Source organism: Nerophis ophidion, linkage group LG09 (assembly GCF_033978795.1).
Source record: "Nerophis ophidion isolate RoL-2023_Sa linkage group LG09, RoL_Noph_v1.0, whole genome shotgun sequence".
Lineage (NCBI taxonomy): Eukaryota > Metazoa > Chordata > Actinopteri > Syngnathiformes > Syngnathidae > Nerophis > Nerophis ophidion.
In genome coordinates, this window is record NC_084619.1 from 29623820 (window position 1) to 29646628 (window position 22809).

Here is a 22809-nt window from a genome sequence, read left to right on the forward strand (position 1 = left end):
GCTCTCGCAAAATCTCTTATGAAACCAACATGGTTAATGTAACTGTTATAAACACCGTTTTACTGTTGTCGCTGGCATATTCGGCTGAGAACAATGCAGTGTTCTCTGCATTTGTTTTTACTAACCAGTATTTCTTGTCAGTGACTGATTTGTACGTACTTATCTATTGCCAGTAACACATTTTCAGAAAAAAAAAGGAGCCCTGTTATGCAAAACACAAATGTCCCCTGCATGGTTTGGTTTTCAGGGGGTTACAAGGCATAAAACAATCCGGGTCTGGTCTACTAAGATCCCAAATAACATGGGCTTAAAAGCGTAAGCAAACTATAACATTCTTTGTACTATTAGGCATGTGTCAGCTGGTCTACTAAAGCTGCAGCCGTAGTTAATTATAATTTGTTTAAAAGTGGTGCAGGTCAACCCTATTTAAATGTGTGTGCACTACTGGCTGTAACTCTGGTGACACTCATTTCCTGGCAACATGTTCCAACCTGTGGCACTTTATTATGTTGTGGAACATGCAGCACACAACTGTAATCTGTTCCTCCTTTTCGAGGCTACATCCCTCGCCACATTGCGCTTCGAAGTTTGCAGCATCTCTCCTACTCCATTTTTTGAAGCGCATTCACATATGTTTGGCCTAAATTAAGCATTGTTTAGGCATTAACGTGGCTAAATTAACTTAAAATCAGAGTGCTCTATGCAGTATCGTGGTCACTAATTGGCCCAGATTCAGGCAGTATTAGTATATTAGATTAAACAAGTGTTGTAAAGGTCATAAAAAATGTTTTTAGGGTCCAGCTATGAAAATATTGACATGAATTTCTACATTATGTAAATTCATTTATAACCGTCAGATATGGAACCAATTTATGGTGGTAAACCAGGGTTTACTGTACATAGTAGGGTTGTCCCAATACCTATTGGTACCAAAATGTATTTTGATCCTTTTCGATACATTTTGATATGTTTGTAAATAAAGAGAACCACAAAAAAATGGCATTATTGGCTTTATTTTAACAAAAAATTCTTACGGTACATCAAACATATGTTACTTTTTGCAATCAAAAAACTATTTCGGTAAAATAGTAAGTAAAATAGTGAACACACTAGACAACTTGTCCTTTAGTATTAAGTAAGCAAACAAAGAATAGAATAGAATAATAGAATACAATGGACTTTATTGTCATTATATTTGCATATAACAAGATTAAAGACTCCAACTTAAGGTGCGTTAGTGGGAACAAATATGGGGTAAAATAAATAACACAAGAGGTGATAAAGGAAAAAACTAACAATTGAAATAAACAGACTGCTATCCAATAAAAATAATAAGCAATCCTGTACAATATACAGACGTATTGCACTCGAAGGGTAGTATTGCACAGTAGGCTCCTAATATGACTGCTGATGCCTGCAGTAACATATTGCGTCATATCCAAATCTATTATTTGTCAAAATTATGAGGGACAAGCAATAGAAAATGGATTATTAATTCACTTGTTAATTTATTGATAATATCGACTTACTTTCTGTTTTAACATGTTCTATCTACACTTCTGTTAAAATGTATTAATCACTTATTCTTCTGTTGTTTGATACTTCACATTAGTTTTGGATGATACCACAAATTTAGGTATCAATCTTAATATAAATATACAAAAAAAAGAAGAAAGATTTTGTAACGATAAAAGATATTGATATAATTATGTAGTATCATGTAGATACGGTCTTATACTTGGTATCAATACAGTGGATGTCAGGTGTAGATCAAACCATGGCATTTGTTTACATTGACGAGCGCTAGCTTTTATTAGCGGTGTGTAGTGAAGCATGTTTAGCTATTCCTCGTCCTGCAGAGATGTTATTTGTGAGAAAACATAGTGTATTTGTTGCCATGGAGACAATGATTAGTGATTTAGAAGAAGCTAAAACACAGCCAACTGTGAATGGAAGTTGCCGCTTGCTAGCTAGCCATGTTTTAAAGCACCTCTTTATCGTTAGTGTTTAAGCCAAAATGCGTCCATTCTCCTTTTTCTGCCGGTACACCGTGTCTGATTGTAAGTACTCCGTGATTGTGCACTACCGAACATGCTCCTCTGCTTGTAAAACCAGCAAAATGTCACAATGTGACGATGGCGCCATCATACCCATTATAAAAACCAAACAAAGTGTCCCGGTGTTTTTTAATGAGAGTATAGTACAGTTTTTGATTCATTAGTACAGTGGTACTTTACCGTACAACCCTAGTATATAGAAACGCGATCTAGACAAAAGGACCTATTTTTGCAAGAAAATTCATGTTGCAAGAAGTTCTTTCACAGAAAAAACAAACACCACTATGAAAATTACGAGCAGTCTGTGAGCTGTAATCAGTCCCTTGAGTCATTCAGCAGCTATAGAATTATAAAATGATATTGCTGAATAGACAATGTGTCTAATATTCTTATTTGAGACACACATGTCTGTGCAGCATAATCGTCTCCTTCTAACAGCCATTTTTGCGTATCTGTGCCAGTTTAAATGTACTTTCCAAACGTGCTGAATAAAGATGTGAAATAGTGGTCACAAAACCGTTTCAGGCTTGATAAATCACTCTGTGAGTACTAAATGATTAAATTTGCATCACCTTGTCCTACTGTTGTGGGCGTTCTAATAATTGGCATATATTCTGAGTATACATGAAGACAAACAAAGCTAAATGGATTGTGCTCGCTAGTTTACTAATTTAGAAGATGCGATCGTCTGTGCACAAGCTTAATAGATCAGTATTTATGGATATGTTTTCATTCATACAGGTCATTGAATTCTCAGGGCATTCAATTGATCGCAAATGGACTGCTATGTTTGATTTAGAAAATGTTTCACCTCTCATCCGTGCAAGCTTCATCAGACCTACTCTTAGTAGTAAATCTTCGTTGATCAGATTTGCGTGTGCAAGTTTGAACAGGTTTTAGCATATGCAAACCTTTAATGGATCAGATTTTATGTATTTATTGTAAACATATCAAATCCACTGCTATGATGAGGGCAGAAATGCATGCAAAACAGTTGAAAACTTGTCCTGTTGGTTTATACTGCCACTAAGTACACTAAATAAAATGCACAGGCACCCAGCTGGGCTGATTGGGACATGCAGCGTCACCTTTCAGGCAGGAAAGGAGCCTGAACTTGTGCAGGAAGCCCAGATACTCTGATAAGATAAAATCTCCCCTCAATTAGTTTGGAGCTCAAAACCAAACAACTAATGCTTTACACTAGACTTTCTCCTGGGGAAAGGTGGCAAGCAAGTTTGAGGGTACTAACAGTTCCCTATGCCTTTGGTTTTTGGTTCGAGGAACATGTTTTGACTTTGAGTGATTCTTATACAGCAAAAAGCAGTTCATGGTACCCAGGCTTCTTGGAGTGCCTCAGGGTTAGGCTACTCAAAAACTCTTGTTTACTTTCACAGTGCTGTGCAAAAGTCTGTGGCTTGGTCATTTTAGTCCTGCTGCAGTGATCAAAGACTATGAGTCAAATCACAGACCCTTTAACAAAAGTGGAGAATGGTTGATTCTACGGATTCTCACCAAAATAGGAGTAGGTTTCATCAGTTCGTGCTCATAGGACTAAGATTGGTCAGATCTAATCCAACCTGACCAATCGAAGTCTATAAGCACGAACTGATGAAGCCTACTCGGATGAGCGGCGGAACGTCTCCTAAGACAAACCAAACAGTCCAGGTGCGATCGTGTGAATGCCCAGAGAGGACAATGACCTGGATGAATGAGAAAATTCACCAAAATAGAATTGGTTCTTTTTCCAAATGAACAACCCGTTTATAAAGTTTTGTCAAAACATTACGTTTTTTTTTTGTTTGTTTTTTGGTATTTTCAGGATGATACAGCTAACTGTATTTGTAATACTACTTGCTTTATTACTGCTGTATTGCTTGTATTCCGAAACGTGACTTTGTTCCCAAAGTGAAAACCAGTGGGGGTCAACTAAGATTGCTGTTGTGGGCGGCATAGCTCAGTTGGTAGAGTGGCCGTACCAGCAACTTGAGGGTTGCAGGTTCGATTCCCGCCATCCTAGTCACTGCTGTTGTGTCTTCGGGCAAGATACTTTACCCACCTGCTCCCAGTGCCACCCACACTCGTTTAAATGTAACTTAGACATTGGGTTTCACAATGTAAAGCGCTTTGAGTCACTAGAGAAAAAGCGCTATATAAATATAATTCACTTCACTTGTCCAGCAAGCAGCGCGCTAACTATCTCAGTACAAAAGAGGCTTGAATCTTCTTGCAAAAAGCAGCTAAGAGCAAAAAATATAACTATGTAGTGGAATAGACCCCTATACTTTATCAAGTCATATCAAGGATTATACGTCGGTCGCGTTCTCAAACATTTCTAACTATTGTGCTCCAGACGCCATTCTACACGACAAAACAGATGAAAACTTGGAAAAGCATGGAGGTCTAAAACTTTTTTGTGTGTGACTGAGTCAATGACATTGGTATCAAGACTCTCCTGGATGAATATCGTTTTTGCTCGGGTAAGATTGCATTTCATGACTTAACTTTGCGTCCATCGCCATGTTTGTTGTTGCTGCCTTTGACAAAAGCATAACTCTTTTAGGTCTTGCTAACATTTACTTTCTTTTATTTAGAATAATAATAATAATAATGGATTAGATTTATATCGCGCTTTTCTATTGTTAGATACTCAAAGCGCTCACAGAGAAGTGGGAACCCATCATTCATTCACACATGGTGGTGGCACAGTGGAAACACTACCTGGGCGTGATAGAAAGAGGATGCTGTGTGTGTACAGTGGTGAAAAACCCCCGGGTAACAGCTGAGGAACTACAACAGGACATTGCAGAGGGGGGAACGCAGGTTTCGTGGTAAGCTACATCAGTAGCCACAGCTGCCCTGGGGTAGACTGACGGAAGCATGGCTGCCAGTTTGCGCCTATGGCCCCTCCGACCACCACCAATCATTCATTCATCATTCATTCACCAGTGTGAGCGGCACCGGGGGCAAAGGGTGAAGTGTCCTGCCCAAGGGCACAACGGCAGCGATTTGGATGTCAATAGGTGGGAAGCGAACCTGCAACCTTCAGGTTTCTGGCACGGCCGCTCTATCCACTACGCCACGCCGCCCACAAATCGCCTAGATCAGAGATAGGGAATCTATGGCTCTAGAACCATGGCTCTTTGGATTGATGCATCTGGCTCTCAGATTAATCTTAGCTGACATTGCTTAACACGATAAGAAATGATTATTTCCACTGGTAATCAGAGTTAAAATAACGTTCAAAATATGAAACATTCCCCTGCATTTTAATCCATCCATCCGCTTTCGACCGCATCTTTTCAAGAAGTTGGATTAATGGTAAGAAGTATTTTATTTATTATTGGTTAGCTTCAGAATAACAATGTTTTTAAAAAGAATACATGACTTATTATACTCAAAAAATGTTGGCGTTACTTAAAAATACACACTTTTAGTTGTATTCAGTGTTAAAAAATATTATATGGCTCTCACGGAAATACATTTTAAAATATTTGGCTTTTATGGCTCTCCCAGCTAAAAACGTTCCCAACCCCTGGCCTATATGGTGCTTTTCAAAACAATCGTAGCAAACGTGTTTAAGAAATACAAATAATATGAAGATAATACTTAAATGGGAAATAATAAACATGAAAAGTCTATCAAACAAACCTTACATCATGTATTCTTCTACTCTGCTCTCTTGGACTGGAGTGTGAGCTACATGCTTTTCTTGTTGCTTCATAAAATGTTGCACTCTTCTGCCCTTTTTAATTACCACTCGAGGAACTCTGAAGGAACATTTATCCTTTTTGCGATTTGAACGACTCATACAGCCGAAAACGACACAAGCATAGGGCATTTTTTTCTTCAAGAAAGGCTAAATGGCATCTAGTACCTATTAGGAACAGAGCTAGCTTCACCACCACGCATATTAATGGCCGGGACATGAGTCGCACCTGACGTCAGTAACATCCCAGCAATACACATTGCCTCAATTTACTTACCGTTGAAAAGGACCGCAACATTCATAAATAAATGATAAATGAGTTGTACTTGTATAGCGCTTTTCTACCTTCAAGTTACTCTAAGCACTTTGACACTACTTCCACATTTACCCATTCACACACACATTCACACACTGATGGAGGGAGCTGCCAGGCAAGGCGCTAACCAGCACCAATCAGGAGCAAGGGTGAAGTGTCTTGCTCAGGACACAACAGACGTGACGAGGTTGGTACTAGGTGGGGATTGAACCAGGGACCCTCGGGTTGCGCACGGCCACTCTCCCACTGTGCCACGCCGTCCCTACTGCAGTAATATTGTGTAACGAGCTATAAAAACATTAATTAAAGAGACAGACGATACATTTCTTGCAGCAAATTACTAGTGTCTAAACACTATCTATCAAAGCTGAACTCGTAGACCTGTGATTTCCAAATTTTAGTACATTTGAGAATCATCTCCATTTAGTGGTGCGCCAAAGAATCCCTTATTAAAGTACAGTGTTTTATTTTTCGATATTCAAACACATTGTTATTCTGTTCAAACTGTGTGTAATGTTACAGTGGCCAAACATGTTAAATATGCTTGGTAAATACAACCTCTGCCTTGTTTTTAATGAATGCTTCTGCCTACTATGATACTGTATTTTAATGTTAGTCATTATGGTGGTATTTGGTAAGCCAAGTGATTTCTGAGGTGGTACTTGGAGAAAAAAGTTTGAGAACCACTCTCCATGACAGTGTTAATGAAGTACGAGTATGAGAGGATTTGTTTTTTTAGGGGGAGGGTGTTTACTACTGCCACAACACAAACAATGAGACACTTACATCATTAGGTATTGCCAGCTCCTGTGAACTTGTAGGGACAGAAGCTTCCAATCCTGTAAAGTAGGACACAGAACGCTAACAACCACATGACAATAATGGATTCCACTTTTTATGATATAACAAGTTGACCTACTTTTACTAGTTTATCACTCCTGGTAACTTGAAAATGGCAATCGTTCTAAGTCCACACATGTACTAACTATACAATACATATTTCTTACACATTCTAGGAACACACTGTATCTGACACAGCTATAGTTCTAAGGCTCTAATTATGACTTCTTTCACATCAGTCCTCTCTATATGTGGTCTTGAGCTCTTGGGTTAGTGTGACAGTGTGGTTTGATGATGTCACTGAATGGGAGTGGGGATGAAGAGATTGGGATTTATTTTTCCTGAGCAAAATTGGGCAATTGGATTTAAGATATAGTAAAAATGTAATAAATACCTATGAAATTGTAAATATCACTGTGTGTTCCACATTTTCCTCTCAAAGGACTTGTATACACTACATGAACAAATGTATTGAAATATGCTTCATTCAGTTTACTCATTTACTTATTTATATTTGTACGGTTAGACATCAAAGTTTGCCTTGGAGCAGGGGTGTTAAACTTTTTCCACCTTGGGTTTGTATACCAAGACATTTTTTGTCTGTTTATTAAACAAGTCGATCCAATGTAGTTCAGAATAGTGTATGTAAGCACTTAAATAACATTTTTGGAAAGCAAAAATACTACTTGTACCGTCTTATTACATTGTTCTTATAGCTTTTTTTCTTTATTTGGATATAGCTGGTTGTGTTTAATTTTAATATGTAATAATATACAGGCCATATGCAAGGTTTTGGATACCCTCCATATTTTACTGCTTATTCTTAATACAAGACATTTTAGACAATACTTCGCCTCAAACTTAGTGAGAAAAGTTTGAGGACTGGAAACACTTTTCTGTCCCAGCATGACTTTGCCTTAGTGCAGATGTCCTGTAACTATTTAGGACCACAACCCTTTATAGGAATATTTCCGACCCTCTTTATCAAACCCGGATGTGGATTAAAAATAAAAAAAAATATATTGTGCCATTTTTACTAGAGGCCGCAGGAATTACTTCAAACATATTCTATAGAAATTAACTTCGGCATATACTTGGATGAATTTTATGTTGCAAAGCTTGTGGCGGTTCACAGTTCCTCTTTTTTGGATTAGTGACCTCTGACCTCACAAATCTGAATTTGAACAAATTCCCATTGACGGAAGTCTTTACGCAACAAGGGGTAGCCCTAGGGCTGAGAGGGTCTTGCCCCCCTCCCCACCTTAATGTGCCATGTATGTTTTAAATTATCAAAATACGTAAATATCAAATTGTTTTATAAATGTGCTTGTCACTGCAGTACTTATATACTTACATATTGCATATAAAACCTCAATGGAGGTGTTGAGATATTGGTGGAATTGCAGGGCTCCCATTGGCTCCATTGTAAGCAAACTTTTGAGCGCATTTATTCAATATTTAGAAATAAAAATAAAAAAAACATCCATCATCAAGTCTTTCATGATGATTGTGAAAAAAAAACTGAGTTCCATGTTAAGCGGTAGTAACCAGACCGAAAAAAGAAGAAGCTATTGATGCTTTATTTCAGTGCTAAATAAATGCAGACTCAGCCATCTGCTACAAGTGCAAAGCGGTGATGGTGTACAAGTGATGTATTTTAATAATAGAAAAAGAGAAAAATAACATGAAGAGGAACAAAGTTGTGACTAACAAAAAAATCCCAATGAAAATGCAAAGAGTAGATTTCTATTAAACATTCATTTTTCAAACGAGGCACTACACTTAAATCTACATCTGCAGCCTAACACAAAACATTGACTTTGCAGTTGGCAGTATTGTGATTGATGGATTTGATGTAAATAAAGTAGTAAAGTAGTGAAAATATCAATCACTTTGTCAATTGTTGAATTAAAGGCTGCCGAGCGTACGTAGAGACGGATCAGGTAGATGGTCAACATAGTGACTGTGACCGTTTTCAAAAACTGTATTCTTGATATGTAATGTTAGTTTTGTATGTAAATCTTAACATTACAATGTTTTGATGTAAAGCGCAGGAAAAAATAAAACCATAGTAACAGTGAAAGCATGCACGAAGGTAACTGCCGTATAATTGCCACAAAATAAGTCCACAGTAAATGAGGTAACGTCTTCCGGTAATGATCAAGAAGTGACTGCAGGCTGCAGCAGCAACAACACAGCACATCCTCCTTATTGACCAGCAAGGTTGTATTCAGGAACAGCAGTAATTATGAGCATCAAAAGTTTTAACTCATGCATCTGTATTGCTACAATAATTATGGCAATCTGTAGATTGTATTTTTTTTTTTTTTGAAGTTATCAGTAATGGGGCGTTTACACATCTCACAGTTCAGATGGCGGTTCAAGGCGGTTCTCAAATGTGAGCCAACGATAGCGGAAAGCCTTTTCTGAACACGTTTTGAACTCTGCGCCAACACAGATTGGCGCGGTGTTATCGCGGATCTCCCTTAAAAGCGGCAGAGTCCTCCATCTTTTCCTTCACATCAACTGCAGTGCCACCATGTCAAACAGTGATACCATCGTGCCTAATGTCTGTGATAACAAGGTATTATTACAGGTGTTGGGGTGCAAACAAAGAGTCTGCCATTCTTTAGACTGTGAAAAGCATTTTGAACAAAGTCTATTTCAAACCGCTAATACTTCCACAAAAAACTGAACATTTTTAATTATTTTGGCGTCTCCCTGTGGTTCTCAGGTTTCATGGCAGATGAGTGACGGATGACCAAGGTTTGTGCACGGCTTTAAAAGGGAACTGCATTTTGTTTTTATTTTGCCTGTCATTCACAATTCTTATGCAGTCTAACTAGTAAATAAGTGGTAAATAGGAGGTGTTTTGGATGTTTTTTTAAAAGTGTTAAAAACATCCAAAACACCTCCATCAAGATTTGATATACACACTGTAAGTACATGTAGTGTAGTTACGGGCACATTCAAAATAACATGTAATATTTATGTACAGTATATTGCTCAATTTAGGAATATGGTGGCATATTAGATTCACAAACTCATCGCAACGTTTTCTTTTTCCTACAACATCCCTGACTGATTACTACTCACTGGAGACTTCATACGAGTCAACGAATATAAACATCACTTACTAAACAATGTCTGCTCTCACCGGGATGCCGACTTACAGGATGTTCATCTATTCCTCTCAAGATGAAAAATGACTCATAATTCTCGCGAAGAAAAAAAGGGGGTGGATCAAAGCGGGGTTTGGGGTCTTTTTCGACATTTCCGCGTTTAAGTTGGCTATCAGAGTGTATTAAAGGCCTACTGAAACCCACTACTACCCACCACGCAGTCTGATAGTTTATATATCAATGATGAAATATTAGCCTTGCAACACATGCCAATACAGCCTTTTTAGTTTACTAAATTGCAATTTTAAATCTCCCGGGACTTTTTTCTTGAAAACGTAATGATGACGTTTACGCGTGACGTCACGGGCTGTTATGAATGTGAGCGCTGCACACACACAGCTAAAAGTCGTCTGCTTTAATCGCATAATTACACAGTATTTTGGAGATCTGTGTTGCTGAATCTTTTGCAATTTGTTCAATTAATATTGGAGAAGTCAAAGTAGAACGATGGAGGTGGGAAGCTTTAGCCTTGTTTAAAATTCACGGAGGTGAAGCTTTCCTATGGATCACAGCGAACATGGATCCCAACTGAATGTCAACCAGCAGGTTTCGGTGAGAAAATTGTGGTTAAAAAGTCGCCACTTACCAGATATCAGCTGAGCTTGTGCCTCCCGTACAGCTGCCATCGACTTCCCCGAGACACTGCGCGTCTACACCCGGCGGTGGACGTACACTTCCGACTATCAGGTACTGTTAAACTCACTAAAACACTAGCAACACAATAGAAAGATAAGGGATTTCGCAGAATTATCCTAGTAAATGTCTCTAAAAACATATGAATCCGTCCCAATGCAATGCGATTGCAATCGCGTTTTTTTTTTTCTAGTCCGTCGCTATCAATATCCTCAAACACGAATCTTTCAACCTCGCTCAAATTAATGGGGAAATTGTCGTTTCTCGGTCCGAATAGCTGTTTTTGTTGGAGGCTCCCATTAAAAACAATGTGAATCTATGAGGAGCCATCAACATGTGACATCATCGTCTCCGACTTCCGGTAAAGGCAGGGCTTTTCTCCAGTTGCGAACTTTATCGTGGATGTTCTCTACTAAATCCTTTCAGCAAAAATATGGCAATATCGCGAAATGATCAAGTATGACACATAGAATGGACCTGCTATCCCCGTTTAAATAAGAAAATCTCATTTCAGTAGGCCTTTAACTTCTCAGTTTATGACCACATCATTTTACTATCAAGATGAAAAATATGATTTATAATCTAGGGTTGGACTCTAAGGTGAGAAAGCAGCTCACCAGTTGATTATGTCAATACAGCAGCATAAAGAAGTTGCCTCTTTCTGATCAATGTGCCGCTAAATGTAGGCCCTTAAAGGGGAACATTATCACCGGACCTATGTAAGCATCAATATATACCTTGATGGTGCAGAAAAAAGACCATCTATTTTTTTAACCGATTTCCGAACTCTAAATGGGTGAATTTTGGCGAATTAAAAGCCTTTCTGTCTATCGCGCTGGAGGCGATGACGTCAGAATGTGACGTCGCCAAGGTAACACACCCACCATTTTCATTTTCAACACATTACAAACGGGTCTCAGCTCTGTTATTTTCCGTTTTTTTTACTATTTTTTGGAACCTTGGAGACATCATGCCTCAACGGTGTGTTGTCGGAGGGTGTAACAACACTAGCAGGGAGGGATTCAAGTTGCACCACTGGCCCGAAGATGCGAAAGTGTCTGCCGCCAGACCCCCATTGAATGTGCGGGAGTGTCTCCACATTTGACCGGCGATGCTAAGGCAGACATGGCACAGAGATGTATGGATAACCTGCAAATGCATTTAAACGATAGTCAACGAAATCACAAAGGTGAGTTTTGTTGATGTTGACTGCCAGCTAATCGATGCTAACATGCTACGCTAATCGATGCTAACATGCTATTTACCGGCGGTGCTAAAGCAGACATGGAACAGAGATGTATGGATAACCTGTAGATGCATTTGCAACTATATTACGTTTCCTTCCACCTACATTTAATGCGAAAAAAACACTTACCAATCGACGGATTTAAGTTGCTCCAGTGTCAAAAGATGCGAAAGTCCTAATCGTTTGGTCCGCACATTTTACCGGCGATGCTAACGCAGCTATTCGGTCATGCTATGGCTATGAATAGCGTCCATAGCTATTCGCTCAATAGCTTCAGTTTCTTCTTCAATATTTTCATACTCCAACCATCTGTTTCAATACATGCGTAATCTGTTGAATTGCTTAAGTCGCTGAAATCCGAATTGGAATCCGAGCTAATGTCACTATATCTTGCTGTGGTATTCCCATTGTTTGTTTACATTGGCAGCACTGTGTGACGTCACAGGGAAATGGCCAGTGTCTTCGCAGAGAGCCGAAAATAAGGCACTTTAAAGCTTTATTTAGGGATATTCCGAGACCGGTAAATTTTTGAAAAAAAAATTCAAAAAATACAACAAGCCACTGGGAACTGATTTTTATTGTTTTTAACCCTTTTGAAATTGTGATAATGTTCCCCTTTAACGTTAGCGCTTATAATAACAATATTGCTGATACTAGGTTAATATTCAGGTCACAAAAGGTAAACGGACTACTGTTTTTTGGATGGTTATTTATTGGGTGTTATGGTCAGGTCAGACAAAAAAACGTCATGACTCCCATTGGCTCCATTGGAAGCAGACTTTTGTTGTTTGTTTTTTTAACAGTTGGAATGTTTGAAAAAAAAAGAAGTCTAATTTTGTTTCTCTTAAGGATTGGGAAATATAAGCAAAATTCCACAAAAAGCGCAGTTCCACTTTAACATGGTCTTTGGCGGAGCAATGCGAATTGCCGAACTGCAATCTAAACCGCCAATGTTTGAACGCCCCTTTAGTTGGACACAGTTTTTAAAGTATCAATTTAGTACTAGCATTGGTTAAAATGTGAACGATACCCATTTATATTCATCCTATTGCTGGGTTGCAATCACGTGACCCAGAAGCACTTTCGGGTTTCAGGTGATGGTCTAGAGCAGTGGTCCCCCCAAAAATGTTTTTATTTTTTTTATATATTTTTTTAAACAACATAAAAAACAAAAGATACACTTACAATTAGTGCACCCACCCAAAAAAAACTCAATTTTTCATGACAAAAACCTCCCATTTTCATGACAAAGGGAAAAAAATAAAAATAATAAAAAATCCCCTTTCCTGCACAATAACCACTAAGCTTTTAGTTTCTGTTATTAAAATGGGTGATTTGGACCAACAACTACAATATTTATTACTAGGACTTAACATGACGTGAGTTTATTTGCACAACCAGGTGGTTATATTTAGGCTTAGCAACCACAAAAGAACACAAACGAACTAATGTGATCTCTTCCCCTTCCTTTACGTTATTTCTGCTATCAAACACTACAAATACAGTAGAGAATAAACCTGATTCCATCACAGACAGTTTTTTAAACAAATCAAATGTTCAAACAAACATTTTACAAAGTGATCGCTGGTTTGTTTGAATTCCACAAGATGATGAAAGCGATATTTTTAAGAACCATTTCTTATGACGCACTTTTTGCCTTTCTCCTGACTTCATAACCTTTACGAACAACTTCTTTCGGGACTCTACGAAAGCTCTTTCCTATCCCTCTATTTGAACGAATGGAACACCAAAGAACAGAACAGCAATATGTAATTTTCTGCTCAAACTCTACACTCACTCTCACTTGTAGCAAGAAACGCGACAATAATGAATAAATTAAAACATGTTCTAGACCAAAAATCACTTCATATTCTTTACTGCTCGCGAGTGTCACCATGTCCGAGTTATTGTGTAGAAATATGGGGAAACAATTACAAATATGTGCTTCATTCACTAACTGTTAAAAAAAAGATCAATTATAATAATTTATAATGTTGGATACAGAGAACATACAAACCCTTTATTTATTAAATCACAATTATTGAAATGCAACGATTTGGTGCAAATACAAACAACTACAATTATGTATAAAGCAATCTATAACTATAACAATTCTTCTCAACAAAAGAGGAAAAATATAACCTTAGAGGGAAATTTAATTTTAAAAATGTGTATGCTCGGACAACAATTAAAACCTTTACTATATACATATGTGGAATTAAATTATGTAATGTATTAACCAAAGAACTCAAACAAAGCACCAATATGATTTAGTTTAAGAGGCTGTTCTAACTACAACGGAACAATAATTATGATCAACATCTTGAACCCTTTTTTTTATTGAGACAAATATTATTTATGTATTTAATATTTGTTTGCTTACTAATTATTCATAATTTATTTGTTCACTGTTCTGTTAAAGAGAACAAGGAAATTGGATAAAATTGCTATGGTATGAAAAGGCGTAGAATTAAATAAGCTGAGCTTCTTTATGCTCCTTTTTGGACATACTGTAATGAAACAACTGGAATCGTGTGATGCATTACATTGAAACTAAACTGAACTGAACTGAACATTTTCGCCAATCATTGCTACTAACAAACAAATCAGTTTGCTCGCATATAATTCCGTAGAATCAAGTGCCCGGACAAAGAATACCGCATATTGATTACTACTGTATCATATGCATGTTCGAAATCAACTGAAACTGAACTGAACTGAACAATTTCGCAAAAGTTATTATCAGCGTTCCTCACCAATTGTATTGTACACACACCTTTTCATAGTATTTAATTTTGGATGAACATTTTTGCCTCAAGAATCCTTTGGTGTTTGTATACCGTCTCGGTTATCGTACGGCCAATCATTGATACTAACAAACAAGTCAGTTTGCTCGCATATCATTTCGTAGAATCAAGTGCCCAGAAAAAGAATCCCGCACGTTGATTATTATTGTATCGTATACATGTTCGAAATAAACTGAAATGAAACTGAACTTGTTTTAATGCTACACTCAACCTGCTTGACCATCACGCGAATTAAGCCGCAAAGAAGAAAAACAGACATGACGTCATTAGCAACCCAGCAACATTTCTATATCCCACTTTTGTCAATAAAGTGTACATGCAATTCACCCATTATTGTTGTTCCAAAGTTTTAAGATTGGAAAATGTGTTTGGAGCTTCCACATTTTGTTTTGCACTTGATAAGATGTGATTATATGGTGGACCAGAGAGTGTGGGTGGTCCTCTCTTTAGTATCAGGGGCTGTTTGATGTTGTGATTAGAAGAGGAGTGATGACAGAGGGATTGATGGTCTTCCCCTGGGAGCCGTGGGTACGTACCAGGGAAGGTAGGGTTGCTCTGCCCAAGGGAAGGGAGGGGGATATGCTGCATAGCCAACTGGTGAAGCTTGGTCAACTGCAGGGTAGGAAGGAAGTTAGAGCTAACCAATCAAACAGGATTATTTCAGAGGAGTTGTTGACAGCTACAATACAGAGACAATCTGAAGTTCACAAACATCACAGATGGTGTCAGTGTGAAGAGATTCATTTCCTTCAGAAAGCATGCTGGATTCTCATGGAAGTCATCTGCAAATACAGTCACATCTCTGCTACAAAACTACAACTTGGTCATGAAGGGACTACTCTCAAACTTTGATTGCAATCAGAGCATGCTGCTACTTGGTGTTAGTGTTAGTGACGTCCACAGATCAGGGTTGTTCAAGTTTCATTGTTGCTGAGAGGGGTGGAGAAAAGTGAAAAGTTGGGACTATGTTGGGAGTGGGCAGAGTTGGTGGAAAAGGAAGGGGCTGGGGGGTTGGGGGGCGGGGGGAATCTCTCATTCAAATCAACACTTACATCTTGATGCGCAAAAGCATACGGCCCAGGAAGTGCAAAAGCCTGGATGGAATAATGGAAAAGATGTGAATATGTGTCACTTAACATGTAAATTCATCTCTATGCAAAGAGAGTAAACAGCATTGAGTGCTTTATTGAAAATCCATTCCCTCGTTTTTTCCCCATAGCTCAATAGCTCTAATGGGCGCTAAATGTCATCTCTCTTTTTTTTTTTTTTTGACCATGAAAGGCATTCAATAACTGATGTCTGATAAATTTAGAGCTTTATGTGCAAGCTCATGAAAAACATCAGCTTAAGTCACCATGTATATGTAATATGTAAATATTACATACTGTATATGTTATATTTTATATTGCTACTATGGTACATTTTTGGTTTACTTTATACCTGCATTATTCTTTTCATCCTTACCCTTTCCCTCCTTTGTAACTGAGCTACTGTGTGGAAAGATTTCCCTTGTGAATCGTTAAAGTTTGTCTAAGTCTAAGTCTAATTTTGTTAATGTTTCACACTGCAAATAATTTGTCGTGAAGGTTGATGTCATACATCGCTCTCATTCTGGATATGTGTGTTTTAATTACAACATTTCCTCACTTCATCTCTCCAGGATTTTGCAGGCTTTTTTTGTGATTGTCGTGGCCTAAAATGCCCAAATTTGACTACAATGTTTTGAGGCTTATCTATTTTCAATAAAATGTAATCAACTTGTGATTTTATGATTTTGTTATCAATGTAAAAAAAGCAAATGGTTGCAACAAAAATTGGAAAACAAATAGTGGGTTGATGTTTTACTCGCTTTATACCACACAGACCTAACCTGAGAGTTTCCACTCGATTGCAAAGGCACATTGTCAAATTACGGTACAGTTTTAATTACATATAACTAATAACACTAATAACTATTTATAATTACAAAAGAAATACACCAACAAAGACTTACTTACAGTGCTGTCTAATTTGTCATAAGCAAATTGCAAACATTCTCTATGGATTTTTATATGTTTGAAAAGTGTTTTCCCATTTTCGATCCATCCATCCATTTTCTATCGCTTTTCCCTTATGGGGTTACGGAGGTGCTGTAGCCTATCCCAGCCCATTTTAAACACTCAATTATCTTTTTTTTTTTTTTGTCCTGTCCAGCTTCTCAGGCAAATCATATAGTTGATGTAGATGCCCATATCTGCTGTTCAGATTTACTTTACAAAAGAGAAGTGTAAAAAAACAACAACATTCAATTATCTACCAACACATTTACACCCCTATTTTGAAAGTGATTTTGTGAACTGTTGAGAGAAATCGGTAACTCTTTATTCTTGTTGGTAAATGAGATAATATCGTCACACAGCCACATTTCTGAGATGTTACCAGTAATGAAAATCTGTTCTAAATTGTTTTACCCTAGATAAAATAAAAGTCAAACACAAACATAAATACATGTAAACTAGGAAGTGAGCACTTCATGTTGCTGAATGTTTATACAGTACATTACCCAGAAGGTTTAGCTCTGTAGACAGGAACAGGAAGTAGGTCTGAGCTATGCTGTTTGAATATATATATATATATATATATATATATATATATATATATATATATATATATATATATATATATATATATATATATATATGTGTGTGTGTATATATGTATGTATATACCTATACATACATATATATATGTGTATGTATATATATATGTATATGTATATATATATATATATATATATATATATATATATATATATATATATATATATATATATATATATATTTGTGATGTCACGATTGGAAAATGCATTTTTAGACAATGTGATTTGCCTGAGCGGCTAGGAGACACCAAGGGTAACAAGTGGTACACAATGGATTAGAAAGGATAGATTTTTTTAAAATATTTAAAAAATGTAAAAATAAATAATACAACTTTTTTTTTTTTTTTTTTTTAACTTGGGACTTCCGGCGGGCAGTAGATTGGGGACCCAGTTGTAGTGCATTGCAACACGGAAGAAGAACAACATCACTTTGTTCTTTTCAATTAACTTTTTGACTTTAAATTTCATTATATCTTTCAAGCATAAGATAGAGTTCTCTAGCGGCAGTGTGAAAATGAAAAAGAAAGCAAAAAGCGCAGTGAAATTAAACATTGTAAAAGGCTCGGTGTCAAAAGTGTACATTGGCTGCATAATTGGTCCAAACTGCTCAAGCGCTGTGACCATAATCAAGGATAAAGTTATATTTTGGAACCACTATGAAATGCCAAGTGATTTCATCAATGAGACTTTCTCCTCTCTCCATTTATATTCAGTGTTTGTATGTTATTGTATTGTATGTCCTTCATATGTTCTTTGTAGAAAATGGATGGATGGATGGAGTTCAAGTTCCTACAGAAAAACTCGACTTACATCACAGCCAAGGAACAAATCTTTTTTCGCAGCAAAAGGACCACCTGTGACCAAGATGCCCTTGAAAGAAATTTATCCTTGCCTTCTGTTTTGGCAATGAAGCTGAAATGACATAAAAATGTCTACTTACTTGTGCAGAGTGCTGCTGTGCTAATACTGCATGGGCTCCAGCAGGTATGGCTTTTGGACGGTAGGGAATAGTTGCTCCTTTCGGAGGAGACTAGAGATAAAGTCATAAAAAACAGAAACAATGACACATATATTCACAGAAATCTTACTCGGGCTCATACATTTTATATCATTCGAATTCTTCGCTGAATCTTTTAATAAGAGAAATCGGTTGAGAAGGTTACATGGACCCGGCCTGCCAAAGAGGAAATCAACTCTTAATATACACGCCTTTTCATTTTTCCTGCATGAGGGCATCACTACCTTTGCCGCTGGGTATGGAAGAGAGACATGTTAGTTTTCCCCAAATCGCTCACTCAGAATAAATAAATTATTGTGTGCCATACAATAAAACAATTAGGATAATGGATGGCACCTTCATTCAGTTGGCAAACAGGACTATCAAACTTCAGAAAAGCAATATATCAGCAGAAAGTTTAAATAATCAAGCTAAGGTTTTAGTAAATACAGTTTTGTGAATTTAGAGGTAAAATATATATTTTTTTGTTCTTGTTCCACTGATGATTTAAAATATTTCTAGGTTCCTAATTTTTTTGTTATTTTCAATTGTATTTATTGTGATAGGTATTACTCCTCTCTGAGCTGCAACCTTATCGTGGTAGAGGAGTTTGCGTGTCCCAATGATCCTAGGAGCTATGTTGTCCGGGGGCATAAAGCCCCCTGGTAGGGTCTCCCAAGGCAAACAGGTTCTAGGTGAGGGATCAGACAAAGAGCAGCTCGAAGACCTTTATGAAGAAGAAACATCATGGACCCAGATTTCCCTCGCCCGGACGCGGGTCACCGGGGCCCCCCTCTGGAGCCAGGCCCGGAGGTGGGGCACGATGGCGAGCGCCTGGTGGCCGGGCCTGTTCCCATGGGGCCCGGCCGGGCACAGCCCGAAGAGGCAACGTGGGTCACCCCTCCAATGGGCTCACCACCCATAGCAGGGGCCATAGAGGTCGGGTGCATTGTGAGCTGGGCGACAGCCGAAGGCAGGGCACTTGGCGGTCCGATCCTCGGCTACAGAAGCTAGCTCTTGGGACGTGGAACATCACGTCACTGGGGGGGAAAGAGCCTGAGCTAGTGCGCGAAGTCGAGAAATTCCGGCTGGATATAGTCGGACTCACTTCGACGCACAGCAAGGGCTCTGGAACCACTTCTCTCGAGAGGGACTGGACCCTCTTCCACTCTGGCGTTGCCGGCAGTGAGAGGCGACGGGCTGGGGTGGCAATTCTTGTTTCCCCCCGGCTCAAAGCCTGTACGTTGGAGTTCAACCCGGTGGACGAAAGGGTAGCCTCCCTCCGCCTTCGGGTGGGGGGACGGGTCCTGACTGTTGTTTGTGCTTATGCACCAAACAGCAGTTCAGAGTACCCACCCTTTTTGGGAACGCTCGAGGGAGTACTGGAAAGTGCTCCCCCGGGTGATTCCCTTGTCCTACTGGGAGACTTCAACGCTCACGTTGGCAACGACAGTGAAACCTGGAGAGGCGTGATTGGGAAGAATGGCCGCCGGGATCTGAACCCGAGTGGTGTTTTGTTATTGGACTTTTGTGCTCGTCACGGATTGTCCATAACAAACACCATGTTCAAGCATAAGGGTGTCCATATGTGCACTTGGCACCAGGACACCCTAGGCCGCAGTTCCATGATCGACTTTGTAGTTGTGTCATCGGATTTGCGGCCTCATGTTATGGACACTCGGGTGAAGAGAGGGGCGGAGCTTTCTACCGATCACCACCTGGTGGTGAGTTGGCTGCGATGGTGGGGGAGGATGCCGGACAGACCTGGGAGGCCCAAACGCATTGTGAGGGTCTGCTGGGAACGTCTGGCAGAGTCTCCTGTCAGAGAGAGTTTCAATTCCCACCTCCGGAAGAACTTTGAACATGTCACGAGGGAGGTGCTGGACATTGAGTCCGAGTGGACCATGTTCCGCACCTCTATTGTCGAGGCGGCAGATCGGAGCTGTGGCCGCAAGGTAGTTGGTGCCTGTCGGGGCGGCAATCCTAAAACCCCTTGGGGTACACCAGCGGTGAGGGATGCCGTCAAGCTGAAGAAGGAGTCCTATCGGGTCCTTTTGGCTCATAGAACTCCGGAGGCAGTGGACAGGTACCGACAGGCCAAGCGGTGTGCAGCTTCAGCGGTCGCGGAGGCAAAAACTCGGACATGGGAAGAGTTCGGGGAAGCCATGGAAAACGACTTCCGGACGGCTTCGAGGCGATTCTGGACCACCGTCCGCCGCCTCAGGAAGGGGAAACAGTGCACTATCAACACCGTGTATGGTGCGGATGGTGTTCTGCTGACCTCGACTGCGGATGTTGTGGATAGGTGGAAGAAATACTTCGAAGACCTCCTCAATCCCACCAACACGTCTTCCTATGAGGAAGCAGTGCCTGGGGAATCTGTGGTGGACTCACCTATTTCTGGGGCTGAGGTCGCTGAGGTAGTTAAAAAGCTCCTCGGTGGCAAGGCCCCAGGGGTGGACGAGATCCGCCCGGAGTTCCTTAAGGCTCTGGATGCTGTGGGGCTGTCTTGGTTGACAAGACTTTGCAGCATCGCGTGGACATCGGGGGCGGTACCTCTGGATTGGCAGACCGGGGTGGTGGTTCCTCTCTTTAAGAAGGGGGACCGGAGGGTGTGTTCCAACTATCGTGGGATCACACTCCTCAGCCTTCCCGGTAAGGTTTATTCAGGTGTACTGGAGAGGAGGCTACGTCGGATAGTCGAACCTCGGATTCAGGAGGAACAGTGTGGTTTTCGTCCTGGTCGTGGAACTGTGGACCAGCTCTATACTCTCGGCAGGGTTCTTGAGGGTGCATGGGAGTTTGCCCAACCAGTCTACATGTGCTTTGTGGACTTGGAGAAGGCATTCAACCGTGTCCCTCGGGAAGTCCTGTGGGGAGTGCTCAGAGAGTATGGGGTATCGGACTGTCTTATTGTGGCGGTCCGTTCCCTGTACGATCAGTGCCAGAGCTTGGTCCGCATTGCCGGCAGTAAGTCGAACACATTTCCAGTGAGGGTTGGACTCCGCCAAGGCTGTCCTTTGTCACCGATTCTGTTCATAACTTTTATGGACAGAATTTCTAGGCGCAGTCAAGGCGTTGAGGGGTTCCAGTTTGGTAACCGCAGGATTAGGTCTCTGCTTTTTGCAGATGATGTGGTCCTGATGGCTTCATCTGACCGGGATCTTCAGCTCTCGCTGGATCGGTTCGCAGCCGAGTGTGAAGCGACCGGAATGAGAATCAGCACCTCCAAGTCCGAGTCCATGGTTCTCGCCCGGAAAAGGGTGGAGTGCCATCTCCGGGTTGGGGAGGAGACCCTGCCCCAATTGGAGGAGTTCAAGTACCTAGGAGTCTTGTTCACGAGTGAGGGAAGAGTGGATCGTGAGATCGACAGGCGGGTCGGTGCGGCGTCTTCAGTAATGCGGACGTTGTACCGGTCCGTTGTGGTGAAGAAGGAGCTGAGCCGGAAGGCAAAGCTCTCAATTTACCGGTCGATCTACGTTCCCATCCTCACCTATGGTCATGAGCTTTGGGTCATGACCGAAAGGATAAGATCACGGGTACAAGCGGCCCAAATGAGTTTCCTCCGCCGTGTGGCGGGGCTCTCCCTTAGAGATAGGGTGAGAAGCTCTGCCATCCGGGAGGAACTCAAAGTAAAGCCGCTGCTCCTTCACATCGAGAGGAGCCAGATGAGGTGGTTCGGGCATCTGGTCAGGATGCCACCCGAACGCCTCCCTAGGGAGGTGTTTAGGGCACGTCCAACCGGCAGGAGGCCACGGGGAAGACCCAGGACACGTTGGGAAGACTATGTCTCCCGGCTGGCCTGGGAACGCCTCGGGATCCCCCGGGAAGAGCTAGACGAAGTGGCTGGGGAGAGGGAAGTCTGGGTTTCCCTGCTTAGGCTGTTGCCCCCGCGACCCGACCTCGGATAAGCGGAGGATGATGGATGGATGGATGGTGATAGGTATTATCTTTTTCATTCTTATTTTATGTTTTCATTCATTTATTATTTATATTGTCTTTTTACATACATTTTAAATTATGTCTTATATCACTTTTTAGAAGGCGTTAATTTTAGTTATTGTCCAGTGTGGATGCATCAAAGTTGGAGTTTTTCTTCAACCCTCAGTGACATGCCATGTATCGTTGTTGTCAATAGGGCTGTGTGTGTGTAAATATTTAATTATTGGTATAAAATGCTTTGTGAGCATTAACAGTGCCATATAAAAAATTATTTGACTGAAGTTTTGAATTAGCTGCTGGATACTGTGGTCAACAGGGACCAATGCAGAGTAATGTCCAAAACACACACACACACACACTGCCAAGACACATGCGACTTCACAAAACACAACACACAAGTGCAGAGCAAACACCTTTAATTGGCCTGTTTGTCATAACTAAACCC

The 22809-nt window shown here is 40.2% G+C and overlaps 1 protein-coding gene across 6 annotated transcripts in view; it reads right to left on the reverse strand.

Annotated features, from left to right (window-relative positions):
- zgc:110045 (uncharacterized protein LOC664755 homolog) overlaps positions 1 to 22809 on the reverse strand; it is a 44956-nt gene that overhangs the window by 2267 nt on the left and 19880 nt on the right. For 4 of the 6 annotated variants that reach the window (XM_061910768.1, XM_061910763.1, XM_061910765.1 and 1 more), the window contains exons 9-12: positions 18366 to 18455; positions 15840 to 15881; positions 15324 to 15399; positions 6866 to 6918 (exon numbers count right to left, since the gene is read on the reverse strand). In XM_061910768.1, coding sequence (XP_061766752.1) covers positions 6866 to 6918; positions 15324 to 15399; positions 15840 to 15881; positions 18366 to 18455 — 261 coding nt within the window. The remainder of the gene's footprint in view (positions 1 to 6865; positions 6919 to 15323; positions 15400 to 15839; positions 15882 to 18365; positions 18456 to 22809) is intronic. The other 2 variants (XM_061910769.1, XM_061910767.1) reach the window with 2 other exon arrangements.